A 21436-nucleotide genomic window follows, 5' to 3' on the forward strand; every position below is an offset into this window, starting at 1 on the left:
CTTACCACGACAATTCTTGCCAAAAGAATACCACATAGACTGTAACTACAATCACTTGTAATGAGTAAGTACCAAAAGAAACCACAGGCTACTATATGTCATAGAAATCACAGAGACAATGTACATATGACGACTTCCTGCCTCTAAGAGTAAAGACTGGAAGGGAGTTACTATATGGACCAGGCTAACAGGTGGCCGCTGTAACAGTCAGAATTTGGTCATTATCTTATATTCACATTTTATCAAGACTTAGTTCAATTTTTGTGCCCAGAGGATTAATAAAAAAGGTATTAGTATAGCATGGCAGTACTAATATTTTGTGGCGAGGAGTGAGCAAAGGAGTCCCAAACCTCAGAGACTCTGACAGTTCTGGAACTGTGTCCTGTAGAATCTGGATGTCCTCTTGGGTGACGAATGGAAGGTCTTTGTCAAAAGAGTCAGGAGGTTTTGTCTGCAAGAAGAAGTGGAGGGAGGTTAGAACACATCATCCATCCATTGTTTGACTCCTTTTTTTCAGCACTGCAATCATCAACAGCATTTCATACACTTGATATACAACATCATCATTCTTTTTGATAAGGCAACCTTCTTCAAGTTGACATATATTACTGGTCTGGGTTCCAATTATTTCTATAAATAGTAGTGCTTCTTAGGGGAAGGGCTAGTAACCCCTTCCTGTAACAACATACCCTGCTACTGCAACAGTAAGGAAACTTGTTGCCCTATGTACCGCTATAGGCACTACAAGGGTCTGAATGAACAACCGCTTCTTACCGCAAATCCTGGGGGGTAATCCTCCATTCCTGGGAACATCATCTTTAGGAAATGTTTTCCTGGAAAACAAAAATTTGATTTCTCAAACATGCAAATATGTAAAAAGTACACTTTTTACGAAACATCAAACTTAACAGAAATCTCCAAACAAAAATAAGGTTGTAGAATCACATTTGATACACAAAGCCACAGCTATATTATGTGAAAGCTACATCCACATTCAAGGTCTTTTAATGTAGCATAGTATTTTGCAACAACTTTCTGAATCTTTGCCAATACAATACCACTGATTCTATGTTTTACAACATTAATGCTGTTGTGTGCAGTTTTGGCACTGTACCCAAAACCAGTAAGAAGACTTAGTGTACATACTGAAAATGTTTTTGAACTCCTTTCTTCTGTTCACTTCCTCTTCCCTCAGCTGTGTGAAGTCCTGTGACAAGTTCCCTGCCCACTGGGAAAAGGTAGAAAGGAGGAAAACATGGAGATAAAGGCATTGTCACTTCATCATATGCATGTAATATGATAATAATAATAATGTGGCATTGTGTGGCGCAATCGGTAGGGTGTTTCGCCCAGAACCGAGAGGTCCCGGCTTCGAAACCACTGCTATGCCCCGATGTTGTGCCCTTAGGAAAGGCACTGTACACGACTTTCCTCACTCCACCCAGGTGTGAATGGGTACCTGACTTAGGTTGTTATTGTGGTCACTTGCTGGCGCCGAATGGCAGCCTCCCAGACCCTTGCGACAGTTCCACAAAGTGCACGTGTGGAGCAAATATGTATCTGTTGTGTATTACTAAGTATGTGATTATAAACCCTACAGCAATTCAGCACTGACTGCCATTGCACGGGTAATTTCTGACCAATAAACCATTATTATTAGTATCATGTAATGATACATGCAGAAGTAGTCAATTGACTTCTCTAACATTTCTTTAAAAATCTTTATCATTCCTAGGAAATCACCTGAATCAAAAGAAAAGCACAAAACCCACAAGGTACATGTAAATCACTCATCAATGTTCAAATGTTTCTACACTGTAAACAGGACCCGGCCAGCAGGTACATGTAACATACTGTAAACTCATTTACTTTTGCAGTGATTTATTTCACAGCAGGAGAAAGAAGGATGTCCTCACAGTGTTTCACAAAGTTATGGATGAAACAACCATGTAGTACAGTAGTCATAATGATAAAGAGAGATACATTAACGTTGTCATAAATTTGGGGTGGAGAGGTCACTTTAAAAACTGTAAGAATAAAACCACCATGAAAGTTTCAATATTTCCAATAAGCCTGTCTGTTAGTCTTAGGGCGCAGTCACATACGTCGTGCGATCATCGTAAGATTGCTAATGTATGGCATTTTTAGGGACAGCCATGCATGTGTCCTGCAAAGTTCAGCTGTCTTGCTAGAGAAAAGGCTTTGTTTTACCTTGTCGGTGGTTGGTTCTGTCACAGCCTGCTTCAAAATCCTATGGCATCAACATTGTACGACTATCGCACAATGTATGTGACCGCGCCCTTACCTGTAGAAACTGTTCAGAGAACTGTCTCCTCCTGCATGTCTCCGCCACGGCCTGACAGTACACGGTCGGCGCCTCGCTAACCTGCTCCACGATCTCCAGCCGCTTCTTCAGCCGTTTGATGTTCTCGTAGTAGATGGTAAGTTTGCTGTCCAGCTCACAGATGGCCTTCTCTATGTACATGATCCATCTGAAATAGTTTTACCAGAACAATGTGATACTCTCCATGGAAGATTGCAGTTAAGAGTTTAGATTACAATCGAGGACCCATCCCTCTGTCCCAGGACAGAAATTTGCTTGTTGAGACCCAAAGCTTCATGACATGAAATTGATAAAAGTAAATTTTTGTAGGCTTCTAAAAATTGCAGATTTTAACAACAAAAATTAACAACAATCCCAGACAATGAGTTAGATTAAAAAGATATCAAAGCTGGAGACATCCCTGCTACAAACTGACGGAACCGTCTTGAATAGAAAATAATTTGCCAGAAATCAATATTTGTGACATACAAGTTTTGTATAATAACTGCATTATGAATCTTAACTTCATTCTTATCTGGCATAAATTTTCCTGTAAATGGCATTTACAAAAGTTCAGAAAAAAAAATCTTAATGCATAAATTTTGGGCAGTTTCTGAGGTCTTGTTCCTTGATTCTTACACGGTACAAAGCCTTAGACAACTGGGCTGTCTTCAGTAGAGAATATTCCAAACTGACCATTATATTCCTGTCAAACAGTCCGTAACTTAAGCCCCCCTCTCACTGGACCTGCGGCACGCTGACAATGTCACTGCGGCCGATCAAATTGACAAAGCACTCAACAAATTTCATCCACAAAAAAATATTTCTAAGCATTGTGTGTTTTGTTGTCTTTTTGGTCATACTTGTACGTTTTGAATGATATTCCCTTTATAAAGTCAAGGGTAACACAAATCCAGTTTAGGACGCAGCGACGCCGCCAGCGTGCCGCGGGTCCAGTGAGAGGGGGGCTTCATGATCCAACTTACCTCAGTCTAGTGTGCAGGTTGGCAGACAGTTCATCTTTGGCAATGACACATCGGCGTCGGATGTCCCTGAGTTGTTTGTGATTGTTGAGCATGACCAGGAGCTGCTTACGATGGCTGGCACACAGGTCAGGCAGGATGGACGGGTCGCCTAGGTTACTGCACCGGCTCTGGTTCTGGACAAAAGCCTAAACAACAGGGCAGGGGAAAATCATCTGTTAACCTCACTATGGTAGTGGCAACATTACTTAAGTAATGTGTGTGATGAATTATATTCCAGCATCTACATGTACATGTATATGGAGGAAACCGGCTCTGGTTTTGATGAAAAGCCTGGGCAATAGGGCGGGTATACTGTAATTCTTGTTTCTTTCACTGTAACTTTGTGTTCACGGTTTTCACAGTCACCTCTGTACCGTGAACTTATCATCACCGTGAAAAACCTGTTGTAATTATATGATTCCTTCACAGATCCGTTTTGCAAATCACTTGCTGCCACTGTGAAGTTAAAGTTCAGTGAAAATGTCAGACTCCATTTTCCTTACACCGTGAAATTTTGCTACCATGAAGATAAAGTGAATTACAGTAACCATCTGTTAACTTCAATATGCAATATTGCTGCAGCAATGTTTGTGAGAAAATCCAGCATCTACATGCACATGTGTATGGGGGGAAAAGAAGATGTTGGGAGCTCTAAAAATGTATTCCCATAGCCTTTTTGATGAGGCCGTAGGGGCAGCGGGCTGCTTTCATACAGTCAAACCTTTACAAGTGAACACCATTACATACGGACCACCTGGCCAATGTGAACACTTTTTGGTGGTCCCTTAGATAATGTCACAAGCATTAAGAATCCTGGCTACAGTGACTGCCTGTCCACATACTGTAGACCAGATTTTATCAGTTCCCAAAGTGGTCTTCTCAAGCAGTTTTGACTGTACACTGTAGCTTGGGCACATATATATTTCTCCAGCTGCAGGCACACCCAGTACCTGGGCCATGTCTCCCTGCTCCTGCACTATTTTCCTGGTGCCTGCCATCAGCTGTTCCAGTCCGTACAGTCTGTCCTCCAGGCCTTTGATCTCCTTCATCTGAGGGTTGTTAAGGGAACCTGAAACACAACAAATGTCTTGTGAGGGAGGCAATCCAAATCTGTAAACAACGTATACGTAGCACCTTAAAGGCATCCAGAGCATTTTATGACGCTTGAAAACTGAAAATATTCTAGTTGCTGTGAATTTTTTATGAAATTGACACTTAATGCCACTGTTTACCACAATTGCGTGCGGATTTCTTATCAAAAGTGCTCAAAAGCGGCACAAAAATAAGCTTTTTTTGTACATTGTGATCTTTTAGTTTCACGCGCCTAGTGTAAATAGACCGATACCATAGCCCCGCCCACCTCTGTCAAAACGTAGAAATGCAAAATTAAAACATAAAAATGCAAAATTAAAACATAAAAATGCAAATATTTGACGGACATGCAGTCACTCTCTCATTGGTCGAACCGCTAATTGTGATGGACAGTCAGGATCAGTCTATGAGGGCTCGGATTTTCTATCAGTTCTCACCACACAACGACATCGTATCTTTGCTCCTTTAATGTCGATATGTAATGGTATAATGTTATTGAAACTTACTATGCGTAGGAATGACTAGAAATTGGAGTTTTTTATTCACGTTTCAAGCCTCATAAAATGCTCTGGATGCCTTTAAACAGGGACAAGAGAACTCCAAGACGAGATTACAGAGTTGAAGAAGACACAGTACAGTATGTCTCAAAAGCTCCCCCAAAGTAGGGAACTTTTTAGTTGTGTGCTAAGGTTAAATGTTTTGTTTAAAAATGTATCTTTTGTGAGGGTTCTACATTTCTAAAGCTTTACTTGCCATGGTGTCTTCCAAGGGGATTTATCAATATTTATCACAATTAATTTCAACTTATTCTGATTTGTGACAAGTAAAAATACTACAAAGAAACAAATCAAATTTAAAGCATAGTCCAGTGGCTGGCAACCCTGACCCTGGACCAAGAGGTTGAATCCCGGCTGTGTTGCTCACCCGACATGCACTTTACTAGAAAGGGTTGCAGTCCTTAGGCGCTAGCTAGGACAGGACGCTAAGCCGTGGTCGACTGTTCGTTATTCTAGTCGAAAAGAGCTAGCTGGGGGAATTTTCCAGGGACAATGGACCTGTAAATACTATATATTTGTCTATCTTCTCTGTAATATCCAGTGGAAGATACAATGTACATGTAAGCTCTCCAGTTAGCTAAAACTGGTTTGTTCAAGATCAGTTTCTTTCACTTTTTCTTTAACCTTCTCCCTGCTGTCTAACTCTGTGACCAATAGATCTAGTGAATGGGGTGCCAAACAGCTACATGTACTTCAATACGCTGAAGTTTAAGCTACTTACTGAGAATGTCATGAACAGTAGAAGATTAGCTCTTCAGTGAGTTAGAACTGATTTGAGATCACTTTCTTCACTCTCTTCCGAGCTACTTACTGAGTATGTTGTTGCACTCTGTCATGAGACCCTGTAGTACGGTCTCATCCAGCTGTTCCATACATCGCACACACTGCTCCATCAGCTGCTCTAGGGTATGGGTGGGATCCTGCAGACAAACAAAGGGCCTTAGTTCCATGCCATAACAAGTTCTAGCACACATTTGCATGGTTTGAATGCCACAGTATAGTGTTGAATTCCAAGCCATTATTCCAAGCCATCATGATTTAAATGACTTAGTGGGGAATGATACACATGTACATGGGTACATTACTCAGTTATGTACAATATGAACTACTTCAATCATTAAACATAGAACAGATAGAGACCCTGCATCTACTAAACGAGACATCACTTGCAAAGATACCTCTGTGAAAGGTTTTTTTTATTCATTATTGTGAATTTATCACTGATTACATGTACAGTCAAACCTGTCTATAGCGGTCACTCAAGGGACTGGCCAAAACTGGCCGCTAAGAACAGGTGGCCGCTATGGAGAAAATGTCGATTAATTGACCACGAGTGACACATATTTTCAGTACCCACTGAGATACATTTATTCACCGTACAGTACACATGTAAACAGGTAAGGCACATTTTAGAAGTTCGATTGTTGTTCTTTTACTCCTAGTTAGTTAAGAACAAAATACATGTTGCTCAGTTGTCACTTGCTGTTCGTTTTTGACCGTTTTCAAACATAAAATCGTGGCGACAATTTTCCTCAGTCTCTTGTTGTGGCTTGTGTTGATCAGCATCTACCATTATGCTAATAGGGTACTCAGAAGAAGGTCGCTCTTTTGAAGGCTTTTTTTCTTTTCAGAAAATTGTAACATCCCAAGTTTTACATCATATATAGTATTATCCACATTCATTTCGAAGCTTTTGGTTTAGTAATTATCCTCAGTGATACTTTGCAGTAAAATAAATTTAGTATATTATATCTCCGTAACAGTGGTGTCTTCCGTTGACCTTTATGCTGCTACCTATCCAGTTTGTATCAGCGCCATTTTGAAAATTGCGCGAAACACGTTTTGAGCACAATTTGAATGAATTCCCGGTGAAAACGGAAATTGGGCCGGCATTCAAACATTTCACGAACTTACCGCATCAGGTACATGTGTGGGTTGTATTTTCCAAAAGGCTGCCGTAATATTTGTCCAGTCGAAATGCACAGAAATTGTCAATTTTACCACGATGTACAAACGCAAGCCATGTGAAGAAAACTATACTTGACTTCGCGTCAAACCATGGATTTTCTAACAAAGATAAAACATTCTGGTTTTCTTTATTATGATCCTATCCAGTTGAGGCCGCATAAATTTGATAACTGCGTGAAAAAATGAAGATTTTGAACCCGGCGTGCGGTGGCGATGCGGCTTCTACCGGCGCGCCGTGACCGTTATCGGCAGTGTTACTGTACTCGCGGGACCGAAAATCGTCTGGCCGCGACCGCGTTGGACAGGTGGCCGCTATAGCCTAATTCTTAATGCTTATGTCAATGGGAAAAATCCAAGGGACCGACAAAAAGTGACCACTATGGGCAGGTGACCGCTATGCAAAGGTGACCGCTAATACAGGTTTGACTGTATGTCTAATGCATTTTCCCACAAACTCTCATAAGGCATACATATAGCGGGAAATTGAAGACAGGAAATGAAACAACTTATTCTGGGACCTTTCTGGGACCTCTGACCTAACTTCCTGTCAGTATGCCTAGCAGATGTGCCTAGCATGTGGAAACCAGTCACTCAAAACAGACATACTGAAAAAAAACCTAAGTATGTACACTAAGGCAATAATACTACACAATTGTAGACCAATGACATTGCTTCTTATACCCGTTGTCTGGTACATGTATGATCACACTGTTACAGACCTTTGCATTGATCCATTGCAGCAGTGTTTGTGGGTGGAAGACCCGACTGGTGACGACCCCCCCGGACGACTGGATACTCTGCATGGGCGCCCCCTGCAGACAGGGCAGCAGGGGGATCTTCTCCAGAAGTTTGATGGTGTTGGGAAACCTGGGGACAACACAGATATACGAATGGCGGTTATACCAGCTATATAGATACAGATACAGATACAGACAAGTCATGTACATGTACATTGTATGTGAGGAGGGGATACCAAAAGACGTCTTTCCACAGCAACTGCTTAGGAATTAGGATATGTTTGTAAACTTTATTGCACAACAATTGTGTAAGGTACAACATATGGCAGCTTTTGCTACATAACAACAAGCATTATCTACCTCACAAAATGTTGTGTAGCAAGGGATGAGGATATGCTTTTGCAATTATTTGTCGAATTTCTAAAATTTTGCACCTTTTCATATGTTGTATTTGTACAGTGCAGAAGTTGTTGGATGTCAATATGTACTTGAATTTGCTGTTTGAATCCATTGAGAGAAATCCTGGTATAGATGATAAACCAGTATATCATATATTGTAATATTTAAACTTTCAAGAATCAAAAGGATAGCAGAAACGAACCACTTGTATATTCAAAATGTCATCAAACGTTAAGGCAATCATCACCTTTGGACTTTGTGTATAATCTGGATCAGATGTAGAGAAGTACAATTTGTTGCCAGCACTAGACTTACACAATGTTGATTTTATGGGTGTCATCTACATGTAATCCCTAACGTAACCCCCTTTCCCACAAGGCTTTATTTGTTCCAACAGATCCCATAGAGTTGGCTTTACCGTACAGTGGCCAATCTTACAGGTATATTATCTCTACATAACATCCCAAAATATCAACCTTCCCTGACAACAACTATTACTAGGGTACTTAGTAAAAGACTCACGTTTGAATGATGTCCATAAACTTGGGTCTGGTGACGAGGTACTGGCTGTACAGATTCTCAAAACTGTCAACTCTGATCTTGAATTGGCTGTGTGAGAATAGTTTACATAATGTGAGCATAGAAGAAACCAGTTCAACACGTCAATATACAGTCAAAACTGCCCAAGAAGACCACTCTGGGACCAATAAAATCTGGTCTATGTGGACATGTGGTCACTATAGACAGGATTCTTAATGCTTGTGTCAATGGGGAAAATTATCTAAGGGACCATCAAGAAGTATTTACATTGGCCAGGTGGTCCTTATGTAGAGGTGGTCACTTGTACAGGTTTGACTGTACAATTTGTCATGTATTTCACTTCTTCAATCAAAGATCTATTAATCAATATACACAGCCAGTCTACAATAAAACTAAAACTTGGAATCAAAATTTTTCAGCTGATGCAACTAAATACCAGAAGATAGCTCCACTTCTCTATATGGGTGTCCCCTATACAGTGCACTATAAGGACCTCTATCAAGCAATCATTGAGCAACCAAAATTGGATTTAAGTGAACCTTAATTCTATGATTTTAATATGAAACTGGATGCAACAAAAGTATGACTAAAAGACAACAAACACATAAAATGTAAAAAAAATTGTTCCTTTCTCAGTGAAATTTGTTCAGATATTTGTCAGATATTTGGTCGCTCATTGAATGCTCTGCCATCAAAGCATGAAGTTGAAAGAGATTGTTTCAAGCCATTTGGGTGAAACCAATAAAACTAGGGGTGTTTCTAACCTGGAGCAGTCCTCCAGATTGGCGATGACAGCTGCCCAGCCCTGCTGCTGGAGGTGCTGTTCATGAACCAGCTGTTCACACGACCGCACCGTGTCCTTGGCAAGGTCATGGAATTGCTGCAATGTACAAAGCAATAAAAATGTATCCGAGTATGGAAGCACAGACAACATATGGGACCTTTGTAGCTGATTTTACTGTAAATCACTTTAATATAGCGGCAGGAAAATATAGCGGCTGGGGGAAAATGGAGTAGGTCACGGCACTTAATTTTAACGGTGGGAACAAACATTATCTCAAATATTAGTGATCAAATATTAGTGATGATGAAATTCTAGCTGTTGACTAGTGACAGCTAAATCAGTTAAAATCAAGTTACAGCTAACAAATCAAGAATTACAGTATTACTTTTCTTCTTCTAGTTGTATTTGTATATCTTCAAATATAATGTTACTATGAAGTATAGAAGTATGTCTGTTAACCCTCTCCCTGCTGCCTAACTCTGTAACCAATAGAGAATTGGGTGCCAAACGGCTACTTCAGAGTGCTAAAGTTTAAGGGCTTAGTCTAACACTAGAGCTTCTGTCCATCAAGGACATTATATAGACAGTGTCCTTGTGTCCTATATAAAGATATTGTGTCCTTATTGTAATTCTATTAAAATGGTTGGGTTCTATCTAGTCCAATATGTTGAACTAAAATGCTATTAATACCTGTAGGTATTCCTATATTACAGGGTTAGACATGTCCATTGGCCCAATTGCCGGGGGCAAGTGAAAGTGCCTATCGGGGAAGCGCATGTCCTCCTGTACAGTTGAACTTGACCAAATTGGGCCAGGGCGATTTTTCCATGTATATAATTTTTCCATGGATAGATGTGGGTAACTAGCCTGCTTTAAAGTGTTTTTGTTTTGCTTCATAAGAATAAAAGGATTTCCTTGCTGCAAGTAAAAATCCATATAAAAATACTGCATGTCATTCATATTTTGGGCCAGTGTAAAGTTGGTTTGGGCCAGTAGATTTTTTGTGTAATATTGAATTTTTCAAAACTTGTCCAGCCCTGTATTAACAACAGGAAACTTCAATTTATTGGCAAAATTTGAATTGCACAATAATCTATGAAACAGGTATGAAAGTATTGAGTATGTGCCAGTGCTAATTGTGCCTGTGCTACTACAGTCTCGTATATATATGTAGCTTGCATGAAATTATTGACTTCGTTATACTGTATCTATTTGCCAATGATGCTGTTATTATTATTACGGATATTACTTATATTTATGTTGTAGCTCATTTCTGTTTCTACCGTTACTTATTATTTTGGATCCGTGGCTGATGTTTATATTTTTCCTGAACTTTGTTTTTTCTCTGTTTGTATTGTGTTTTTATATCATTTTGTGACATGCAATAAAAAAATATTTAAAAATTTAAAAAATTGAATTCAACAATAATCTATTAAACAGGTCTGAAAGTATATGTAGGTACCAGTGCCAGTTGTGCCCATGCTACCACAGTCTCGTATGTAGCTGGCATATTGATTTTGTTATATTTATTTGCCAATGATGCTGTTATTATTATCATTATGTATATTACTTATATTTACGTTCTAGGTCATTTCTGTTTCCACCGTTACTTATTATTTTGGATCCGTGGCTTAGGTTTATATTTTTTCCCGAACTTTGTTTTTTCTCTGTTTGTATTGTGTTTTTGTATCATTTTGTGACATGCAATAAAAAAATATTTAAAAATTTAAAAAATTGAATTGAACAATAATCTATGAAACAGGTCTTTGAGTATGTACCAGTGCCAGTTGTGCCCGTGCTACCACAGTCTCGTATGTAGCTGGCATGTTGAGGCAGCCTTCAACCTGTAGTCTGGGGTCGGAGTCTGTACAGCCGTTTCATGAAGGGAAAACACAAGTCACATTGTTAGACACATAACTAAGCACTGATGTTCCCACATTCCAGTGGCTTTACTGCCAACATTCTTGTGGGCTTACATGTACTGCGTTACTGTAAATGCAGAAATGTTTGCGGTGGTTTTATGTTCGCGTTTTTTGCTGCGACCGTTTAACCCTGAAGATAAAACCACCACGAACATTTTTGTCCAATACTGTAGCAGTATGTGACTATAGTGCTGCCGCAAACTTAAAACCACTGCAAACACTCCATTTTCGCCCTAGCGCAAAATAAAAACCACGCGAACTTAAATGCATTGACAGTACTAGTCTGATTCAGATTCAGATTTATTTCGCTCAACTGGCATGTTACAAATGTGACAGATGTAACATGAAGACAAGTCTGTCAAAAATTAAAACAATTATTCAAAATGCAGCCTAGTAGTACATATATCTAAAAATACAGATGACAGATATTACAAGTTACCGGTACAAACATTAACAGTAATCATTATTACCATTTAAAAGTCAAAGACTTTTAAAAACTACAAAGCATGTTGCGAGTAAGAACGTTCAAGCATGCAGCAATTAAATGGAAGTGTCTGGACTCCCCCAAAGCTGGATAATATGCACAAACAAGAAAGTATAAACATTTCCCACAACCTATTTCATCAGTTTCCACCATCTTTTTAAAGATGACATCTAACAGTCTTGAGGGAAAAGCAAAGCATCTTAATGTTAAATTGCTTAACTAAAATCTGGGACTTTCGTAGGATATTAGAAGTGTAATAAATAAGAAGATTTTGTCACTCACCGGACCCAAGGTCCACACTTGGAGATGGTGGCACGGCAGACTCAATGGTCACTTTACTGAACAGGAAGATTGGGTTGGTATCCTGCAACACAAAAGATTTTCACAATAACACCCCTGCAGTTCTAGGGCAAGCTGCTACATGTAGGAGGCTCAAACCTACACCACTTCTTCATTACATCACAAGCTATCTGCCACCAAAAAAACAAGACTATAGCAGGTTGAGGTCAAAAGATACAAAAGTTCTGCTGCAGTACCAAGGTGACATACCAGGGGGCCCAAAATCGACCTTGAATTTCGGCTTCCTAACACCTGCCTACATACCAAATGTCATTGTAATCCATTGAGAGGTTCTTGAGTTATGCTGACTACAGTAGTCCGGAAACACAAACACACAGACACACAGACACACACACGCACAACTATATCTTCATTTTTCATGGAGATAATGATGGCCTCAGTGAACAACCATTACATTTTCATTAGGACACAGGCAACGTTTTTGTTTGAACCTTTGTTTATTTATGAGAAGCTCAAATCGGCACGCAGGCCACTTTTCATTGAGGTCATGAGGGAAGAGGTACGGGTCAGATGAAATATTACAGAGATACAAATTACACCATTTAAGTCCTAATAACTCTATCAACATGTCTATTTGTGAGGATTTGATATGACATTATGAGAAGTGTAGAACTTCAAGAGCCCCAGATCCATTTGACATACAATAGTAAAGCGTCCCTCGCAAGCCTAGCAAACCCCAATGTTGTGCCCTTGGGAAAAGCACTTAACACCTATTTCCACACTCTACTCAGTGCCTAAAATGAGTACCTTTGGTTAGGAACATACAGCCGGAGGTCCCGTGCTTAAGAGTAACCACACCTTATGCACGATAAAGAACTTATCACACTTATCGAAAAGAGTAGGGGTCCATCACGGTTTGAGTGGATCAAACCTTAGGGCCCTGTCACACTTGTGCTTATTTTTAAGTGTGCGTGAGTTGCGCATCAACATTTTTTTGGTTTCAGTAAGGTTTGCAGGGAAAAAGACGTTTTCTACTTTGACCCACCGTTGTGCAGCCTAGTGATCGAACCTAAGAAATCAGTCATTCGGCTGCAAACTTAACATTAACCCAAAACATGTTAACACGCAACTCATGCGGACTTGTCTATACGCACAAGTGTGACAGGGGCTTTACACAAGTTAATGTCCAGTCTTACGCAGCTTGTATTTACTGTACAGATGATGATGACTTACTGAACAAAACTGGTGTGTTATGACTAAAGGTGGTCTACCAGATATGCAGAACAAACGAGCTATCTGCCACCCAAAACTCAAGACCATAGCACGTCTTGGACATTTTTATCAAAAGATACAAAAACGGAACTTCTGTTGCAGTACCAAGGTCACATACCAGGGGGCCCAAAACCGATCTCGAATTTTGGCTTCACAACACCCGCCCACATACCAAATATCATTGTAATCCATCAAGAGGTTCTTGAGTTATGCTGACAACAGTAGTGCGGAAACACAAACAGACACACAGACACACAGACAGACACACCCAAAACTATATGTCCATTTTTCATAGAGATAATAACGGTCCTTACCGTGCCTGCGCTGTAGCTGCAGACGCGAGACTTGCTCTCCAACATGTCTCCTCCACTGATGAGCATCACCTGTTTGTCCGCCGGCACACCCAGCGACCGTGCCACCTCCTGCTGAAGGACATTCACTCTGCAGGGGAGGAAATATGCATTTGTATATCGATTTAGCTTACATATTCAGGTTATTACATACGCCAAAAGACAGTTACTCAATGAACTGGATAAAATTTTGAAACAGTCATGACAACATAAAAGAAGTAGAATATAGAATTACAAACAAACAAAAACCATTTCCTTCTTCAAAGCTGTTGAATTCTGTTTAGTCATACTTTTGTGTACATGTACTTGAGATTATGATTGTGATTGTGACAGCAATGTTTACCAATGAGGACAATCTTGCATCATTTAATTTATCAGTAGTTATTACATATACCCACATCAAATATCAGGTAAATATGTGTGATGGCAACAGGATATATAAATGTATGCTAAAATCACAAACACTCCCGTCTGTACAAAGAATTATTTACTTTCCGAACAATACGTGGATGTTTTATCTTACTGTTCACAAAAAAGGTACAAGCAGCTCATTATACATATACAATGTATGTGAGCTGCTTATTATTGCTGCTACACACCAGCATAAATAGTCACTGTATTAAAGTACAAAAGCCAAAAATAGATTGTGCAAAAGAGCAGAAACTTCCATCCTATCCTAAAACAAATATTATACCATATTGAAAAAGACATTCGAAGCCTTAGAGACGAAATATATTGCATGGTGTATATGAAATACCTTTCATATAGAATCAGAATCATAGTGAGACAACATAAAGTACCCTTTCCAGGGCTTGAAATAATAGATGCGTGAGCATTTTTGTGCAACGAATATTGAAGCTGTGCACCTGATTCTTCAATTTGACTCTGAGCGTACTGGTGCACATTCAAGTACAATTGTACACTTAGTAAAAAGTAGTATTCAGCATATTCTTGACATCAAAGTGAAAAAATTAGGAACCTGTGTTGTATTACTTGTGAAGTATTTTGAGAGGCATAGAATTTGAGTTCATTCATTTTATGTCGAGCACAAAACCTTTTTTCTGTGCATCTAAATTTTTAGGTTAGGTGCACCAGTGCTCCCATTCCCCAAAATAAATTTTCGAATCCTGCTTACTCTATAACCTGCTGATAAACATAATTATATTACTCACGGCTGCAAGGCCAGGCTCATGTCAAAGGTCAGCATGATGCCGGTGTCCACCAGGAAAACGTACAACATGATGACGATCTCCAACTCCAATGCCTTTTAAAAGTACAGATAAAGTAGGCTGACTGGACTTATCTGGTGCCACAGAAGTTCTCAAATGGTAAACGACATTACTGGCTGTTGTAGATATACCTGGAGACTGCGGAAAGAAACAAAGAAATGCAAGCAGTCATAAACAATAGTCCAAAACAATGTTTGATAAAAAAAACTACAGGATTGTAAATTTCTATATAAGACAATTCTTAAAATTGGAAAGGCATACATTTCCATAATGATTCTTGTTTGCTAGTGAAATTGGAATATCTGCAAATAACAATGGAAAACTGGCTTCAGTGGGGATTTTTTTTTAAACACTAGAAAATCATTAAAATGATCATAACAGTAAGGACAAAAATATAAATGTAAATATAAAACAGCAATACATTGCAGTTTGAAATACAGTTTGGAAAAATCTGTTGTACATGAAAAATATTCCAGCAGGTGCCTTTGTTAGAAACAGACACAGCAACCTTTGTTCAACAATGGCATACAATGACTTCTTTTGTGTATGGGACAACGTATATACACCTGTCGGAAAACACAGCTCTACTCACAACACTACATCTAAATCCTCCGTATGCTGTTCATCAATTTTAGTTCCAGGGAAGATGTGAAAATAGATGGGACCTTATGGCCGTGCAGTTAAGATATCGATTGAAACGAAATGGGATTTGTGATGATAGATTTCAGCTTTAACAACACACAAGGGACGGGGTTATCATCACCCACCATAGGTGAAGCACAAGAAAGCCAAATGTTTGGCAATGATCTAAAACTACTGGCATGAAGGTTAATTTAGTAATCAAACTTTTAGGTGAGAAATTGACATATGGCAAAGAGGTTAATTTAGTAATTAAACTTTCAGGTGAGAATATGACATATGGTTATGATTAAGCAATATCATAACATAACCCAACGTTAGATAATTAGATATACCTAGCACAAAATATCCACAAAACTTGCATGTATGTGTTTTTCATTTGTGTTCCAACTTCTTGATTTGTCTAGGCGATTTCAAGTGACACAGCTCAATCGAAAACTGATAAATTGAAAAACCGTTTGCTGTTCTCTGAGTCAGAACCTATTCTGTTTGGAATGACTTGCACTCAATAGAAATTAGAATCACCTAACGTAAAATAGACAAAAATAACAAATCACCAACATTATAACGACATCTGTGCTAAGAAAACAAGTCAATAGAACTGAAGACACTTCATCTGGATGTCCTAATCACTTGGACCATCACAGGAGCAAAGTTGTTTTGAAAAACGGTCCTTGTTTACGAGCGCTGAGGTCAATGATAATGATTTCTAAGGTACATCTACCAGCTGGTCTTATGTAAACACAACACAAGAAATTACAGCTTTAGCGCCAACTCTTGAATATACAAGGAAGCCACTCGGCCTAAAGATGAAGAATATCTTCATGTAGATATCTGTTAACAAATCAAGCTCCTACCTTGCAGTATTTGGAATTATTTGACGTCTGAATATTACGATGCAGTTTCCTCTTCGTCAGCCGTCGCCATTTTGACTCGAACCCGAATATGATTACGTCATCTCATTTAAAAGCGCCGCCTAACAGTTTCGTACCAAAGTCCAGTTTACACGTTAGTCGGAGCCTTGAAATTGAAGATGAACAACACTTTATCCTAGATTGTCCACGATATCATGATAAACGCTCAAAGCTGTTCAACCTTCTTTCCACTTGCTCGACATAATTTGATACATTCCATTCTATAGATAAATTCAAATACATTCTAGAAGGAAACAACCCTTACTGTGAACAAATATGTAAATATATCAAAGAATGTTTAGATCTTAGATCTTAGTGTAAGTGATAGGTTAAACTCGACATGTTGAAGTATTCATATACTTGTACTTGAAGAGTTAGCCGGTCTCGGGGTAACGTTATACCTTGCTTGGCATGTTATCTGTCTATTTGGTCAGTTTTTTTTTTCCAGCGACCTATGGAGCCTGGAATAGACCACACTTTTATATTAGCAAAACAACACTGACAACGCTTCTAAACGTCTCGAACTTTTTTATTCCTATTCATATTGTATTATAACTCTGCCGCATACCAAGACAGAGATATTCAACATGATATTGTCCTGCCCTGTTCATATATCTACCTGTGTAGGCCAATTTATGTACAACTCTGTGCAAAAACGAGACATTCCTGACACAGAATACTATCATCGTCATCATTACATTGTATACTGTTTTATCCATTAGAATGCGCATTATTGGGTCGATTGTTATTCATGTTATAGATTAGTTCTTTGAAATTGTGAAATATAAAAGATAGTCAATTGTTGTGTATCTACAAATTTCCATACGTTGTACCCGTTACAGTTGTCGCGCAATAAAATTCTTATTATTATTCACACAAAGAATGCTAGGACTGCCAGGCATAATCTACAATGCTTCTCAATGTTACTGATGTACTTTGCCAAGATCGCCCAGATGTAATATTCAGCAGACATTAAATACATGTAATTCAAAATATTTGAACACCTCCCCCCAACTTCTGCGGGCTGTGCGAGCTAGCCTTGTGCCGAATCGGGAGGCCCAGTGCTGTAGCGAAAACAAAAGGTATGATGGCTAGAGTATTCATTTGGGTGCATCCCAAGCCAACATATGCTGTACTACTGGTAAATGGGCAATAAAAGGAGCGTGTCGACGCCGTAGATATCGCTTTTTTCTAACAAAAAGGGGATGTTTGCCTGATTCATGGCGATTGATTGACACATCTGAGGTGTTTCTGTGACTGTGGTTATTAAACAACCTTCTCAGCCTCTCTGAGAATTCGATATCTTCATTGGTGAATTGATAACGACTCAGTGAGTTTCAGAATGGCTGTTCTTTTTCGTTGTTGTTGCTGATGTTGTTGTTGTTGTTGTTGAATGTCGCAGGTAGTGCCAAATATGCAGCACCCCTGTTTACTCATACGATCGCACGTGCAAGCTAAAAATGGAACACCTGTATAATGATCGCAGCATGATCGTGGTGTCTCGTATTTAAATTAATCAAGATCGGGTTTACCCCTAGCCAATCCGCTGCTTTCGTTTGGTTAACTTAATTAACGTTACTGCCTGTGCTCGGAAACCACACCTGGTAGTTCCAATTAACAAAAACATGCAAATTTAATGGTAACTGGGGTCCAACATTCACTATTATTGTCAATTGGTTTTATTTATCGGTTTTGTGGTTATTCATTTGTATAAACTATCTTATTTTTCGTGCCATTTATGTATTGTTTTTTCTTTATAAAAACAATAAAAAATGATTTGGAAAAAATATTGTCAAAATAAGTACATTTTATAAGCTCCATAAGGTCATTGCATTGCATCATTTAGAAATCTCTATCGAAAACGAGTGACAAAATACCTTGACATAGGAGTGTATTCTACGCATGACGTTCATATTAAGGGCCCTGTCACACTTGTGCGTATATTCAAGTGCGCGTGAGTTGCGCATTAACATTTTTTGGGGGTTTAAGTAAGGTTTGCGGCGAAAGAGTTGTTTTCTTTGACCCACCGTTGTGCAGCCTAGTGATCGAACCTAAGAAATCACTTATTCGCCTGCAAACTTAACCTAAACCAAAAACATGTTGATTGCAACTCATGCGGACTTACACGCACAAGTGTGACAGGGGCTTAAGATAAATGTTACTGCGTGCAGACGTGCCGTTTCTACCGATCAAGGAAATTTACAGCTTTGTCAGGCGGTATACCTTACACGGTCTGTGCATACAAAATGGGGTCACGATTTTCCTCACTAATTAGCCTACACCAACAAAAAGAGTTTGAAAGACGAGAAAACAAAACTTGACTGGTATAATCTTGTATTTGCTTACTGCTACGTGTGACTATTGAGAAGCTAGATGAGAAATGGCCCGCCGATTCTTACTACGGTACTAAATCACCCGTAGTGCACGGTAACGCCCAGTCCTGAAGAGCGGGGCCACACTCGCACCTTGCAAACCCCATCTCTACAACGCAGAAGGATAGGTAAGGCATCTTTTCATGTCGATACATTCCTAAACATTGTCAACATGAAAATGTGCGAGACTATTGGCTTATGTGGACCACAAAATACTGCGATTGCGTTTCAATGTCAATTTGCAACTTTATCTAACCAACGTTCCGCCAGTCGCCTTTGTTAGAATGCGTCTACTTGCTTGTTGGCTGGTTGTCAGGGACTGATTGGTTGAAATAGTTAATTCAATTAGGAGCACTAATCTACCAGGTGCAGTTAGGCACAACTTCACTGCCCCCTGGCAAGACATCATTTCATGTCGATACATTCCTAAACATTGTCAATTTCAAAGTGCACTAGGGTATTGGCTTTTGTGGACCACGAAATCGTGTGATTGCGTTTAAATGTCAATTGCAACTTTATAAAACAAATGTTCCGCCAGTTGCCTTTGTTAGAATGAGTCTACTTGCTTGTTGGCTGGTTGTCAGGGACTGATTGGTTGGAATAGTTAATTCAATTAGGAACATTAATCTACCAGGTGCAGATAGGCACAACTTCACTGTCCCCTGGCAAGACATCATTTCATGTCGATACATTCCTAAACATTGTCAATTTCAAACTGCACGAGATTATTGGCTTTTGTGGACCACGAAATACTGTGATTGCGTTTCAATGTCAATTGCAACTTTATCTAACCAACGTTCCGCCAGTTACCTTTGTTAGAATGCGTCTACTTGCTTGTTGGCTGGTTGTCAGGGACTGATTGGTTGGAATAGTTAATTCAATTAGGAACATTAATCTACCAGGTGCAGATAGGCACAACTTCACTGTCCCCTGGCAAGACATCATTTCATGTCGATACATTCCTTAACATTGTCAATTTCAAACTGCACGAGAGTATAGGCTTGTGTGGACCACAAAATACTGTGATTGCGTTTCAATGTCAATTGCAACTTTATTTATCTAACCATGACGTTCCGCCAGTCGCCTTTGTTAGAATGTGTCTACTTGCTTGTTTGGTTGGATGGTCGTCAGGGACTGTTGGTCGGCTAGGTGGCACGATTTCTTGCTGATATAATTTTTTGCGTGTTCGTTATTCGGTTCTTCTTGCAGCTCAGCTTGTCGGTTGCGAGTTTATTTGTTCCGTGACAACTATGAACGTATCTGTTGCTAGTCGGCGTGCTTTCAAAATTGTGGACTGGTTTTTCTACTCTAAGTATTACATGGTCGATATTGCCTTGCAGGTATTTTGACACACATTTTGAAGAACATTTAAATTAATTCAAGCTCGTCTGTATCTTTTAACTTTTTTATCATATCAAACTATGATTTTCATAGTCTTCACACATTAAAAAATTGGTATTTTACAAGTACTACGGTGTCAAAGTAACGTTTCTAGGTGTTGGCTTTTTTCCCTTCAAGTAGGTCACCTGCGTTTCTTCAAAAGCAGTGGCCTGGCAACGGCTATTGTAAGACTGTTTGTCAACTTGCTTGACGCAGTTCTTCCGTGTAATTGTTGTAGACTTCAACGTCATTGAATGCAAACGTCCGCTAATTGCTTCCACCATTCAAAGTTAGCTTTACAGGTCTAGAACAGCTGTTGACTCAGCATAATGTCAAAAGTCAGTTTGAGTTGAAAGTGTTTGCCTGAGTGAAACAAGATAGGGGGTGATGCAACTTTTAAAAGCGCCTTTTGGGTTCATTTTTGACAATATGTCAATGAAAACTAAAGATCAACTTTAAGTTGACGCCCAACTTTACAAACAGCCCCGTACGTATATGTACGTCATTAGTTAACAATTCGTATCTTTAGCATTCATACCGTGTTTGAATTGACTTTTTAACCAATCAGCTCGAGTTTGATAAATTCGCGGTTAACTTGGAAGGCGCTCTCTCATTGGTTGACTGCGTTAGTGAATCATATCGTGATTCGTGTCAGTAAATACACCTGTGACAGTGGACCATTTGAAAGAATGTGCCCCTTTCATTTTCCAACAATAGAAATCATTCTAGTTCAATGCCACAATCTAATGCGGTGCACAGTGATACCGGCATGCAAGACCGTGGGCAAATAATGATCATCAAATAGACGTCATCTTTTCTATTGTCGTAAATGATTGTACATTGTGAATGGCGTAGTATGTCTTCTCTTAACAATTTACATCGTTGCTATGTGATAAACTTTCAACTTCCTATAAGCAAATTCCATCGCATCGACGGCATATTCGGCCCATATCTGGTATCTTACGTGTGTTGGTGTGTATATTGTTATTTTCTTCTTTGCTGTTTGTCATTTACTGATCTTTATGGTGGTCCCTTCAGTTAACAATGTAACTGATTTCCAAGGGATCCCTTACCTTACATTACATGCATGACAAATCAGGATACAAAAGGATAACTTAAGATAAACTTAATGAGTAATCAATTCACAAT

The 21436-nt window shown here is 39.2% G+C and overlaps 1 protein-coding gene across 1 annotated transcript in view; it reads right to left on the reverse strand.

Moving 5' to 3' along the window:
- Positions 1-16580, reverse strand: part of LOC136427318 (RB1-inducible coiled-coil protein 1-like) — a 29697-nt gene extending 13117 nt beyond the window's left edge. The window contains exons 1-15 of the mRNA XM_066416130.1: positions 16479-16580; positions 14926-15120; positions 13718-13844; positions 12114-12195; positions 11204-11289; positions 9406-9521; positions 8624-8710; positions 7685-7832; positions 5809-5917; positions 4299-4417; positions 3310-3494; positions 2306-2492; positions 1147-1228; positions 775-833; positions 351-451 (exon numbers count right to left, since the gene is read on the reverse strand). Of these exons, the coding sequence (XP_066272227.1) occupies positions 351-451; positions 775-833; positions 1147-1228; positions 2306-2492; positions 3310-3494; positions 4299-4417; positions 5809-5917; positions 7685-7832; positions 8624-8710; positions 9406-9521; positions 11204-11289; positions 12114-12195; positions 13718-13844; positions 14926-14993 (1556 nt within the window). The 5' untranslated portion in view covers positions 14994-15120; positions 16479-16580. The remainder of the gene's footprint in view (positions 1-350; positions 452-774; positions 834-1146; positions 1229-2305; positions 2493-3309; positions 3495-4298; positions 4418-5808; positions 5918-7684; positions 7833-8623; positions 8711-9405; positions 9522-11203; positions 11290-12113; positions 12196-13717; positions 13845-14925; positions 15121-16478) is intronic.
- Positions 16581-21436: the final 4856 nt, after the last annotated feature.

This window comes from Branchiostoma lanceolatum, chromosome 2 (genome assembly GCF_035083965.1).
Source record: "Branchiostoma lanceolatum isolate klBraLanc5 chromosome 2, klBraLanc5.hap2, whole genome shotgun sequence".
NCBI lineage: Eukaryota > Metazoa > Chordata > Leptocardii > Amphioxiformes > Branchiostomatidae > Branchiostoma > Branchiostoma lanceolatum.